At 36.7% G+C, this 12,983-nt stretch overlaps 2 protein-coding genes across 3 annotated transcripts; one reads left to right on the forward strand and one right to left on the reverse strand.

Annotated features, from left to right (window-relative positions):
* Positions 1-762: 762 nt before the first annotated feature.
* On the forward strand, positions 763-9,431 carry rap1gapl (RAP1 GTPase activating protein-like). Its single transcript, XM_082148737.1, has 19 exons — positions 763-1,386; positions 1,490-1,522; positions 1,619-1,712; positions 1,907-1,942; positions 2,055-2,102; positions 3,124-3,321; positions 3,402-3,499; positions 3,617-3,695; positions 3,788-3,841; positions 4,001-4,084; positions 4,219-4,319; positions 5,809-5,938; positions 7,232-7,402; positions 7,787-7,858; positions 8,130-8,216; positions 8,318-8,473; positions 8,595-8,678; positions 8,817-8,827; positions 8,940-9,431. Exons 1-19 carry the CDS (start codon positions 1,322-1,324, stop codon positions 9,004-9,006), a joined length of 1,668 nt encoding a protein of 555 aa, XP_082004863.1. The 5' UTR covers positions 763-1,321; the 3' UTR covers positions 9,007-9,431.
* A 429-nt stretch (positions 9,432-9,860) lies between these two features.
* On the reverse strand, positions 9,861-11,792 carry rps9 (ribosomal protein S9). Of its 2 annotated transcripts, XR_014200493.1 has the most exons (6): positions 11,746-11,792; positions 11,176-11,288; positions 10,969-11,091; positions 10,608-10,794; positions 10,335-10,492; positions 9,894-10,131 (listed from the first exon to the last, which is right to left on the reverse strand). XR_014200493.1 is itself a non-coding variant. In XM_082148746.1 (5 exons), the coding sequence occupies exons 2-5, from the start codon at positions 11,270-11,272 to the stop codon at positions 9,954-9,956; spliced, it is 585 nt and encodes a 194-aa protein (XP_082004872.1). In that variant the 5' UTR covers positions 11,273-11,288; positions 11,746-11,790; the 3' UTR covers positions 9,861-9,953. The 2 variants fall into 2 exon arrangements, 1 of the variants encoding a protein (XP_082004872.1); XM_082148746.1 differs by lacking the exon at positions 10,335-10,492 and having other exon boundaries at positions 9,861-10,131; positions 11,746-11,790.
* Positions 11,793-12,983: the final 1,191 nt, after the last annotated feature.

Genomic DNA, 12,983 nt, shown 5'->3' on the forward strand with positions numbered 1-12,983 from the left:
ATATTATTAGAATAAGGAACTATATATATAAAAAAAACAGTTATGGTTTTATTTCTCCATATCAGTCATTCACATACCAGCCAGGATTAATATAGTTTTGAATATAAAGAAATAGACAATACCAATCTGAAGTAAGATTTTTGCTGATTATTGCTATTGCTGATGTTTAGGGTCAGGGTTCCAAACTTATGTTTCTAAGCAAATTGAGTTATTTTCCAGTTCAAGTGGGCAAAAAAACTTTTATAAATAAGCAAGCACAACCTTCGAAAAAGCAGCAGTCCGAATTCGCTAATCCGTTTTCATCCACTCCTTCAAGTGGACTATGTAAGTGACTGCATGTTCTGATGTCGGTTAACATCACATGATATGCAGGCACAAAAATGAAATATCATATTTTTAGTAAGTGTTTTATTTTAAAATAATTTTTTTAATGTCACATTTGTATGATTATACAAATATAAAAAATATAAAATGCATATAAAATGCATTGTAATGACTTTGTATGATATTTCCAATGTACATTTGAAGTAATATGTAAATAAATTGCCTTAAGATTGATTCATGTAAAAAATGGTGTGCCTTTACAATTTAACAACATAAACTAATAAAGATTCCTGTCAGACAAACCTTATTTGAGTGTCTGCCCCCTCTCAACATCACTTTTTCATTTCTCTATTCTCTCGTTGGTTATGTCTCTTGAACACCCCCCGTCTCCTCTCTCTCTCTCTCTCTCTCTTCCTCTTTTTCCTGCTCCCTCCCTCTCTCCCCTGCTGCCTTGCCTCCTCTCTCTAAGAGAGTTTGGTCAATAATTGATGAACCTTGCTTACTGAAAGGGTAACAGGTCTATAGCAGTAGTCCATTGCCCATTCATGTATCTTTCCCTCCTCCCAGAGCAGGTTTTTTGAGAGGCTGTATAAACGCTACACAAACAGTTTAAGATGATTTCAGCGAGCAAATATTCACCATTTTATCTATTCAAAGCCTTTTAGTTGGTCTGTATATGTGCAGTAGTTCACCGACCTCTGATGTCAATGGCAGGAGATGGGCATGCAAGAGTTACTCCTGTCAGTCAACAGGCAGCAGGAGACAAGGAAGGATGTAAGGAGAGATTAAATGAGAGAGTAGCAGGGGGCAGAGAGAAGAGAGAGAGAGAGAGAGAGAGAGAGAGAGAGAGAGAGTGATACACATACATACATACATACACATACACACACACACACACACACACACACGCAGAGAGAAGCAGTTAATTCCCTATCAGGAGTGATGGCCTGTATGCCTGGTTAGCATATTTCTGTGGCTGTCTGTAATAACGCTTACCATGGAGGGGAGAAATGAGAAGTTGTTCTCCAGAAAAAGAAGTTTCACATTCGGAGCTTACGGAGGGTGAGTGAATAAGACAAATAGCACTCAGTCACTACTGTAATTTGAATACAATGTTCTCTGAATTAGGGATTTTTTACATGTTCCGTCTTTATTCTGTGCACAGGATTGACAAGTTCATCACTGGAAATGAGAGCAGGTCAGCTTACAGTTTGGGTTTGTTGCTGTTCTCAGGTGTTTGAACTCAGTCATCGCATACAGACTTTTCCATGACGCTTGTCTCTGTGTGTTACAGCTGTGCAGAATCTGTGGGTCACAGCATACTGGATATTTTGGATTCCCCCTCCAGTGAGGCTAAGCCACTCACTTCTGCACCATCCAGTCAGAAGGTAAGAAATCTCCTTTTTTAGACGTTCTGAAGATGTTGAAAATGAAAATATGGAGATGGTAAACGCATCACGGAAACATTGAGGAGAAACTGGACAAATGACATTTTATATTGATAATATTCTGATTATACCTTGCAGGGTGCATTATCTGAAACATTCACTGTTTCTGTCATTCCCTCGTCATTTCTCTGCAGGTCACTGAGTTGTTTGCAATCATTGAAAAGCTACAGGTAACGTCATGATCTTTCTCCCCACATTCTTATTCAGAGTAAACAACGCAGTGTAAATACAGTATGGTTGCAATGATGATGATGATTTCACTGTGGTTGTGTTTGTCTGCAGGGTAGCAGATTGGATGAACAGCGTTGTGAGTTCCCACCACCTCTGAAGGTAGGGGTTTTACTTTTACCTAAAAAAATATAAATGAGTGCTGGTTACCCAAAACTATTTGTTTATGTGAAAGTTTCGGTCTATAGAGAATTATTTTAGCATATCATAAGGGGTGTTTCTTCAACTTTAACCACTTTTATGTACCAGTTTTTTGTGTTTTTTTTATAAATGAAGGTCACATTTAAAATGTCATTTTTTATTTTAGAAATGCCATTTTCATCACAGAATACTATTAAACACAGTATACTTTGTGGTGGAAGTTTCACTGTGGTGGAAATTATGTTTTAAAAATATGAAACTTCTAGTGATGCACATATATACACTGTTAGAGGAAAATTTGTAATATTTAGTAAGAGAGTAAAAAGCATGATTTAAAAGAGTTTATTTTCTAATAGTCCAGAAGGCTAAAAGTGCCCGTAGATGAAGAAACACCCTGATATGCATGTACTTGTTCCATGCTTGTACTTATAAAACACAAACATACCATTCAAATTTTGGTGTCAGTAAGTATTTCTTTTAAAGAAATTAATACTTTTATTCAGCAAGGACACTTTAAATAGCCTGGTCCTACCAGACTCTCGTACATTTTATTTGTACAGAGCGGAAGTACGTAGCCAGGCTACACTTTAAATGGATAAAAGGGGACAATATATACATTTATAATGTTACAAAATAATTCTATTTCAAATAAATGCTGTTCTTTTGAACTTTCTATAAATCAAAGAATCCTGATCAAATTTATTACAGTTTCCAACAAAATATTAAGCAGCTGTTTTCAACATTGCTAAAATAAGAAATGTTTCTTGAGCAGCCAATCAGCATATTATAATAATTTCTGAAGAATAATATGACACTGAAAACTGGTGTAATGGCTGCTGAAAATTCGGAATAAATCGGAATAAATACATTTGAAACGTTTTTTAGTAGGCATCTTTAAAAAACATTAAAAAAATTCTTACTGACCCAAAACCTTTGAACCATAATGTATTTCAAGTTCACATAATCACTATTGATCACTCAGACACGGCTGTTAAAGATTGGAGATGGCTTACCTCTCATCCTGCCCCCTAAATCTGGAGGTTATTGGATCGACCCTCCCCTGGATAGACACGTGGAGACCAGCCCTACTCTCTCACAGGGGGGATTCGGTCTGGAGAGCTATGACATCATGGAGAGAGATAGTGAAGCTAAAGTCTATCAGGAATTCTTCCGCCATAGAGTCAGTGATAATTTTTTCTTTTCTTTTTTTTCATTTGGAAAACTTCATCAACTCTAAACTTTCTTTCATCTTTGCTGCAGTATCATCATTCGTTCACTGCCTGTGACCCCTCTCTCGGGCCCCTAGTTTTATCTGTTTGTCTAGAGGAAGAGGAAAATCGCCTGAGAGTCATTCTGAGGTCTGTATTTTGTAACCACCTTACATGTCATTCATTAAGATGGTGTGCAGTAATAACCGTCTGTACAAGATCATCCTGATTAGTTTTCTTTCTTCTTCTTTTTTTTCATTGTATCAGAATGAAGGAGTGCTCAATTAATGGCACATTCTCTGTTTCTCTCTTTCAACAATTTCCCACGGCAGTGGAGCTGGCAAAGGTATCTCAAAATCACACAACCGGTTTTACTTCATTCACATATGAATGAAAGTGAATAAAAGTTTAATTAGCTTTGATTTGTTTTTATTTAAGATGCTGTGCTCAAGTATCAGCGTGTCGTTTTTTGAGGCTGTGAGTTACTTGAAGGTACATCTTCACTTGTCAAATCTGTCTGTACTATGATAAAGTGGAAGTGCTAACTTGCAATTCTTATTTTATAAACTGATAAATTCCATAAAGTAAAAACTTTTCTGACGCAATCAATGCAAATGTCGTCCATCATCTCTTTTCTTTCTGCATCGTAAGGCCCCAGAGGTCATAATGGCGTTTGATGAACACAGGGTGTCTCAAAACTTTAAATTCGGTGTCTTATACCAGAGAGAAGGACAGGTATGCAGATACAACAAATATGATGTTCACCTGACATGTTAGTCTGACTAGGTTTGACGAATAAATAGCCTAAATGGACATTTGTAATTTCTTGTTACAGTAACATTATTTTGTTTTCGATGTATGTGATGTAGTTAACAGAGGAAGATATTCTCAGTAACAATGAGGAAAGTGAGGAGTTTTTGGAGTTTTTATCAATACTCGGACAGACAGTCAAACTGCAAGGATTTACTGGGTAAGAGGGTTACGACTCGCTCCTATTGATATTTATTTATATCAATGTGCCATATCTCACAACATGATTTTACCAAGTACAACATGTTCCTGGATCAACATCTTTGATGATCCTGGAACAACATTTCAATTTATGTTTACAGTTTATGTCAAGTCTAGGCTTATATTCAGGGTTTGGTGCTTCTACTTCAGTGTTTTTCACCTGTCATTTCCCTCGGATGTTAGGGATAACTTATTGTTAGTAGGGATGTCAACGATTAATCGACGATCGATTAATTGTCGATAATACATTTAATCGATACAACTTATCGATCATCGATTAAGCAGGTCTTTATGCGTGTGCGTGCTGCTCAACCGCGAAACATGTAAAGCGAGCGCGCCGGAGTTATGTTTGGGACCATTTTACACCTTCATCATGACTGTAAGTTTGCGTGTGCATTCGCAGCCTTTTGTTTTGTGCAAATGTAAGTTGTAATACTGTTTATTTTCTGTAGGCCTATCTATATCTGATTTATCTCATATTGGATGCATTTGGTTAAGAATTAACTCTGTAGTAAAGCGTCAGCTTCAGCGCGCGCAGCTCAAACGGCAGTGCACGACTAATAATGACTATTGGGACTGTAATATTACATAACATTATAAAGAGAACAATATTGTAATAAAACGTTGTAAATTATTTGGGTTTAGTTGCCGTGTCGCGTTGCTCCAGGAAGACTGCGTCCACAACATGAGTAGTTCTGAATGAATGGCACGTAACTTAGTTCAAGTTCACTTGTGCATGAATTTGCGTCATTTTGTGCAGATATAATTTGTAATATTATGTTTATTTTGAATATATCTGGTTAATCTCATATAGGACGCGTTTCTTTTAGATAAATAACGTGCTAGCAAAGTGCTCCAGTTTAACGGTAGCAGATTCATTCAGCGCGTGCAGTTGTTCCAGGAAGAGCGCGTCCACAACAGTCACACATTCTAAGCGCATATGAGGCGGCGTTGGTGACACGTTGTATTAGTAGTTATATTTGATTATTAAATAATTAATTTAATTATCAATCACATCGAAACATTTACAATCCTACTAGCCCTTTATTTATATTTAAAACCATTCTAATTGATTTGGTGAGGAACAGCGTTTTGAGCAGCATAATTTGCAGACCCTGTCATGCTGTCATAGCCACTGCAGTAGACGCATATCGCAGTATTAAGGCTAACGATTAATCGATTAATTGATCGTTAATTTAAACGACGATCGATCATGGGAATTTGTGAAAATTGACATCCCTAATTGTTAGGGTTAGATTTAGGGGTAGGGATTGGGTTAGGGCTGTATTTTTGGAGAGGAGCACTGGTTCTCGACCTCGATCAATAAAATATGTTGACCCAGGAACTAACTCTGCAAAATCAGGACGTGCATCGATATCAATAACAAAACACTACTTTGAAATGTGTTGTCACCTGCCAAAAGAACATCAACATTTTCCATCTCTTAGGTTCAGGGGAGGTCTGGATGTCTCTCATGGCCAGACAGGAAATGAAGCAGTTTTCACTTCCTTCCATGGACGAGAGATTATGTTCCATGTTGTCACCAAACTGCCGTTCACAGAAGGAGATACACAACAGGTTAAATTGAATGAATGTGTGTGTCGTTTAAAAAAAAGAAAGAAAATAATCAATTAAGTATTTTACCAAACTTCTGTAAGCCTCATGTTATGTATGCTAACATTCAGACCAACAGCACGACTCTACAACTACTATAATGGCCATAGCTGTCATTCTGACTGCTCATACATTATTTGCATATAATTTCAATAAGCTCAAATCTAAGAATGGATCTGTAATGTTAGGATAGGTAATAATAAACATTAGAACACTACATAGGCCTATGTGAAAATGTATTAGTTAATCAACAACCACAGAACATTGTAATTACAGAAGTCGAAAGTGATACATTTTCTATAATTTTCTTTGTAAAATGAAAACAAATGTATTCATCCTTGGATATTAGATTACAATAACTTACAAAAACATCGCCAATATGCATTTCAATGCACAGGTAAAACCTTTATGGGCACATATGAAACGCATATGCCCCAAACTGGCCAAAACAGTCATTCTGACCGTCATGGGAAAAGAATATGAAAATATAATAAACTGCGAGAAAACGAACTGATTTAGTAACCAATATTTGTTTTAGTGAGCAAAAATATCATGCTGTAAAATTACAATGAAAATTGTATGCATACGGTCATAGGTCAAACTGTCCGGACAAAAAAAAAAGGCCAGACTGTATTTAAGGTAGAAATACTCAAAACTCTTTTGTGTGTTGTAATTTTAATAAAATAACAATGATAGAATGAAATATAGGAAAAGTCAGGGTCCTATAGTTACATGGGTTTTATTTCAACAAAGTTATTACACTGCAAAATTTTAAAACAGTCAAAATGACTGCCTTGGTAGTAACTGTTAAGCAACAGTTCAACAATAAACAAGAAGTTAATATTGAGTAACTTACATTTTAGACGCAACATTGATGGTTGCTTAATGTATTTTTGCATCGGCAATGAAAATATTCCCCCCCAAAAATTCCAATCTGCGTCTCCCATCAACACAAATTAACTGGTGGTGATTCGTTCCCAAATGAATCAGTGTGGTTGAACGAATCTGTCGAGTCACTGTTTCGTTCATGAATTAATGATTCACTAAAAAAAAGTCACTACTCACGCTGCCTACTGGTGTATCGATATAACTTGCTACAAGAACCCCTGAAATCCTCACCACTAATACACAGAATGGAACAATCACAGACAAGCGGAGTGATAAGTGCTTGAATATCCTTCATAAAAACAAACTTAATCAGTCTTCTTTTCAGTCTTTCTTGAATTACAACTCTACTCTTCTGTTTTTCCTCCTCAGTTGCAGAGAAAGAGACACATTGGGAATGATATTGTTGCCCTGGTTTACCAAGAGGGTCACACTCCCTTTATTTCGGATGTGATCAGATCCCATTTCTTGCATTGTTTCATTGCAGTGCGGAGAATAAAGAGAGAAAATGAGGGAGAAGGTGGAGATGGAGGATCATTTCAGGTAAAAAAAAGAAAGAAAGAAAAAAAGAAGCAGCTACATTTAGCTTTATCAACACTCTTTTTAAATTATTTTATTTGTAGATTTAGTAAAAAATAGAACAAGTGGGGAATAAGGTGAAACAAAATATTTACAATTTACTTAAAGTTGTTCTTGCTTTTTTATTGGTGGAGATTTTTTGAAGTGATGATAATAGTAAACGTAAATCAGAAGAAAATACGTTTACAGTTAGGTTTAAATTTAGGATACTTTACTTTGTCAATGTGGCATTTAACCATCATCAAAAAATAATAATTATCATCTAGCACCTTATTGTCAGAAACATCAGATTTAAAACGCTTTAACATCACTCACTGTGTACTTCAAAATCTCTTGTTTGATTGACAGGTATCTATCACTGCTAGGGAGGATGTGCCTCCATTTGGCCCACCCCTTCCTACACCGCCCATTTTTACTGAGGTGAGATCACATGACTTATAATAATTCAGAGGTTTCAGCAAGGCAGCTTTCAACTCTCTTACATCAGTACAATTATTTACCATTTGGTCTCAAATAAGAAACATGATAGACCCCCTTTGCCAAATACGTGAATGTTTATAAAATATAAAATCAACAATTTAAAAAAAGAAAAGAAAAGAAAAGAAAAGAAAAGAAAAGAAAAGAAAAGAAAAGAAAAGAAAATAATACTTTTTAATTAGTCCCTTTCAATGCTCTGAATTTCTACTTCCAGGGCTCAGTTTTAAGAGAGTTCCTTTTGACCAAACTTATAAACGCTGAAATCTCTTGTTACAAGGCAGAGAAATTCAGTCGACTAGAGGTAACCAACCAGACATAAAACACCTAAACTAACCATTCTCTTATATCACAGCCTTATTTTATAACACTTGTGCTTCTATTTCTCTCCTTTTGTGATCTCAGTCACGTACTCGTTCATGTCTCTTGGAAGCACTGCGATCTGAACTGTCTTCCCGTTCCCAATGCATGCTGGGAGAGCCGTCACTGCCCAGCGTCTCCCTCACTGAAGGGGGGAGGAGTGTTCCAGAGGGTGGTGGAGGATTCATTGAGAACTTTAAGGTAGATAATCTCAGAGCAATATACAGTAGGCCTTGATATTGTTACTGGATAGTGCTTGTTACTGTTTGACATTAAAATGAGCATCAAATAAATCACTTTATGTCTCCCTTTCCATCTTAAGAGAGCTATTAGAGTGCGAAGCCACTCATTCGATACCTTGGGAGTACCAAAGAAGGCAGGTGGTGTAGCAGGGCAGCGACCAAAGGTCAGCAAATACCAATAACACACTAATATTCTCTTAACACATGTGACATAATATATTTTATCATAATTTTTGTGGTTTTGCTAAAGTATGACCATCTTTTCATTTATTAATTTTTTTACTGCTAAAACACTGGAAAAGGATGGTGAAAGGTAAGAACAAATATATGAAATATTTGATAATTTTCCTTTGATGTTAAGCACAATGCAACTCACAGCTTCTCACACAAGTTGTGTATAGTTTTATATTTTACTTCACTCACAGCGAACAGACAAGCGGAGTGGGATACACTGAAATGAGAGGTCAAACCAGTCCCCAAGATGAACTATAGATGAAGGATGTGTCGCGATTTCGAGACTAAGCACAAAAATACTTCCAAGACTTCAAGATAGGTGCTTACCATCCAGTAAAGACTGCAAAGCACAATTAAGTAAATAGATCATTTAACTTTGTATTAAGGTAAGTTGTGACTAGCTGCAAGTGCAATCATAAAGATATGAATATATAAGATTTCATATTATGTATATCATCATTTGAATGTCTTCTTTGAAGTGGCATAGATTCAGTGGCTGCTTATAACCAATGTACCCCAGTGAAGGTGGTTTTAATTTCTGGAATTGAACAATTTTTCTATCCAACTGTGATTAAATGTGTATTTCAAGTACTTTTCAGTTTGATCTGCAACGAGACCCAATAAATCTGATTAGAACATTGTATTATTCAACCTGCCAGGACCAGGTTGGGGAAAATGCAGTATTTTCTATATCAAATATCTATAAAAACCTATACAAATGTGCAAGATGTCAGTCACTTCCAGTTTAGTTATACAAAAGTGTCATGTTGCTTTATTGCAAACTCTGGTTTTATTTTTAGGTAAACTGATTTGTAGCACAAATAGCGTTACCATACTGCACTTTAGTCATTTACTTAGCTTATAAACCAGAAATCTCACATTCACATGAAAAATTAGGTGGATTCAGTAGGAACTTAGACCATATTCCACAATACACTTAATTTAATTCAAGTCACAAAATAAAATTGCAACAAATCTCTTTGGGTCCATTTAGAAACCTTTGGGGTAAATAACTGCATCAGGAAAATGTTGAAGCTCATGTAATTTATGGGTAATTCATTAATGGTAACATTAAACAAAATGTTACACTTGAAAAGGACAAGCAAATACAATTTGGAATAAACCATTTTTATTGAAAATTTGAGGGAGAAGAGAAACAAAAGCAAGCACTGCTGAGCATCTCCACCCCACTGAAAGGGAAGAGTTTAATCCTCCTCTTCATCATCACCGCCTCCACCGCCACCCTGGGCCTTCTTGGCGTTCTTTCTCTTCACACGACCAGGGCGACCACCACCGTATGGAGAGCGGAGAGAGAAGTCGATGTGCTTCTGGCTGTCCAGCCTCACCACAAAGGAGGGGATGTTCACAACCTGTTTACGCACCCTGCAGAACAGAAAAGTAAAATGTAGCCACATGCACTGAAGGTTCTTCACTTCAAGAACTGATGTTGCTGCTCTCGAGGCCTCATTGACGAGGAATTCTTGACACCACTGACAATCTGACAGTTTTAAGTGTTTTAATCACTGGCCAAGAGAATAGTAGCAACATTACAGTACAAGACCTGCCAAAGTGCCCATATACTTTACCTGGTAGACTCTGTTTCATGCAATAAAGCACCCCAGACGTCATGGAAAGCTCTGGGTTTTGGGCTTTTATTACAAGCAAAGGTATACGGTTTAATCACCGAATTGACCTTGCAGAATATTTCATTCCCACTCACCGGGAGGAGTTTAAACATGGTCAGCTAATGAAAGAGGAAGAAAACCTCAATGCACAAAGTGTTCAGGGAAATGGTTTACAATGTTAAAAAGTCCTAAACTAAGAGGGTTCTACACATCCAGCATTCTTCTGAATCTTACCGGATGTGCCTCTGACGGATGAGCACACGTGCGTGGTGGATGCTCTTGGCAAGGCCAAGTTTGAAGACCTGGGTCTGCAGCCTCCTCTCCAAGAAATCCTCCACTTTCAAGCCCAGAATGTAATCGAGCTTCATCTTGCCCTCATCCAGCACTCCAATACGCACCAGACGCCTAAGCAAAGCATTACCTAGAATAAGATGATAAAACGGTGAGAAGGGATAGATACAATACCAAACAAAGTTAAAAGCAAATAAATGGCCTCATTGACGAGGAATTCTAGGCAGCACTGACAATCAGACTTAATGTTTAACATTTTAATCATTGGCCACTCAGTTTCAGATACAAATCACATTTCATCTACCTTCAAACAGACGTCTAGCATCCTTCTCATCCAGAGTGAGAAGCTCTCTGGCAGCTTTGCGGATTTTGGCCAGAGTGAACTTCACACGCCAGACTTCTCTCTTGTTTCTGAGTCCATACTCGCCTGTGGAAAAGAGGATTTTAAATGTATACTCCCTTCACAGTAGGGACACAAGTCAAAATCTTTTTTCCTTCATTTTGTTCTCACCAATGAGTTTCAACTCCTGGTCGAGACGTGACTTCTCGAAGGGACGTCTGGGGGTGACGTATGTCTTACTACAAACCCAACTCCTGGCAACCGGCATGGCGACTTACTGACGCCTGTGAATTAAAAACATTTGATTTGACATTGTTAATTAAATAAATAAAGTAACGTTAATACATTTAAGGTTTAACAGTTAACCAGCACAGTGTTTCCTCTTTATATCTTTACAACCGCATAAGCCTTCGTATCAAAACATTTTATACCATAATACGGCTTTAAAATCTACTTGAAGAACCATGATGTAGTCAACCGTTTAGGCAGAAATGAAATGAACAAATTATGAGTATGAGAGATCACTTCATGACTAGGCCGGAACGCCTTATGGAAACACGTTGCGCTACACCGCGCGATAAAGCTCATTTCTCTGCATAATGTAGCCAACTAAAATAGCTGCTACTGGAAGTGAAAATCGTTAACTTACTATACACACGTTTCTTAACGTTATATTAAAAACCTTCAAAGCCGAACGGTGAGAAATAATGACAGAACTAGTGAGGACCAAGCCGCCATTACCTGTCTGTGTCAGGCTCGCGGAGTAAAGAGAACGTGCTCCTGGCCTGCCGGAAATTTATATACGGCTTTTAAACTACAGTACCCACAACGCTTTGCGCCTTCCGTTTAAATCACTATTTATGAATTATTTGCTTCCCCCTACTGGCCAAAAGGCGCATTTCTATAAAATGCCCACTTCTTTAAACAACAGAGAAATGATTTGATTTCCATTATTCACAAAGGAATTAAAAACGCCTTATTCAGAACTGGGCGAACAGAAGACAATCGGCCATGAAGAATATATGGTCTTTAAGTGGAACTGGAACAGTTTTCCAAGCACATGAATGACTCAACGAAGTCATATTACAAGTGTGGAAACTTGATTCAAGTGTTGCCACACTGTTGTTGTGACCTTCACCTTGGTAATGAATTAGCCACTATGAACGAAAAGGCTTCTAGACATCAAACCTAAAGTTGGTCACTCTTCTTTCACTGTTTGCTTTATGCGAAGTAAACATATATTTTTTAAATACCGTATAAGTAATATAAAAATAAAGTATAAGATACAATGAGCAAGGCAGCATGCAATAAATGAGACAAATTCAGTTTTTTTCTTGACTAATTCTGACAACAAATTTTTCTTGACTAATTCTTGCATTCAACTGATTTAGTAACCTAACTTCTTTTTTCCCCTTTTTTTACACAAAAGCTTCTTTTTTTTTTTTACATTCACACAATACATTTCTCAAGTGTTACCTGAATTATTTATTTATTTTTTAAATAAAATTATAAATAAATATTGAGTGGGTTTGCATAATAATAGTCCAGTGATTTGAATGACACTTTGTTCAGTATTCTTGTGAAATAATTGATGATATATGTAGGCCTATTTATAAACTTTCTGATATTGGTCCCAGCATTAGAGCATAATTCATTGTAAAAGTTAATAGAAAGTTTTAACAATTAAAGATAATATTAGTTTAACAATGGTGGTGAAAGAAAATTCAAACTTTTTTTGTTCTGATAATAATGTAAAATACTTACATTTTCATTTACGTTCAATGCTTTCAACATGCAGTTCTGGTCAGAGGTGGAGTTAGGAGTGCTAGTTAAAATGCACTTTTATCACACTCAAATATATTTTCCATTTTTCCAGGCACATTTCTTAGACAAGTATGACAACATTCTAACCGAATACGTCAGATTTTCAAAACAAAGTGACTCATGTCTGTGGTTTTACATTTTGGCCTTTTCATAGC

This window comes from Leuciscus leuciscus (genome assembly GCF_965113295.1).
Source record: "Leuciscus leuciscus genome assembly, chromosome: 20".
In the NCBI taxonomy this organism is placed as follows: Eukaryota; Metazoa; Chordata; class Actinopteri; order Cypriniformes; family Leuciscidae; genus Leuciscus; species Leuciscus leuciscus.

Bases quoted from the DNA above. Each gene is read 5' to 3' on its own strand.
- rap1gapl (XM_082148737.1), top strand. From the start codon at position 1,322: ATGGAGGGGAGAAATGAGAAGTTGTTCTCCAGAAAAAGAAGTTTCACA. The intron at 3,696-3,787 runs GTATCTCAAAAT...TTTTTATTTAAG, and splicing joins CGGCAGTGGAGCTGGCAAAG to ATGCTGTGCTCAAGTATCAG. The intron at 5,939-7,231 runs GTTAAATTGAAT...TTTCCTCCTCAG, and splicing joins CAGAAGGAGATACACAACAG to TTGCAGAGAAAGAGACACAT.
- rps9 (XM_082148746.1), bottom strand. From the start codon at position 11,272: ATGCCGGTTGCCAGGAGTTGGGTTTGTAGTAAGACATACGTCACCCCC. The intron at 10,795-10,968 runs GTAGATGAAATG...ATCTTATTCTAG, and splicing joins TGCTAGACGTCTGTTTGAAG to GTAATGCTTTGCTTAGGCGT. The intron at 10,132-10,607 runs GTAAGATTCAGA...TCTGTTCTGCAG, and splicing joins ATCCGTCAGAGGCACATCCG to GGTGCGTAAACAGGTTGTGA.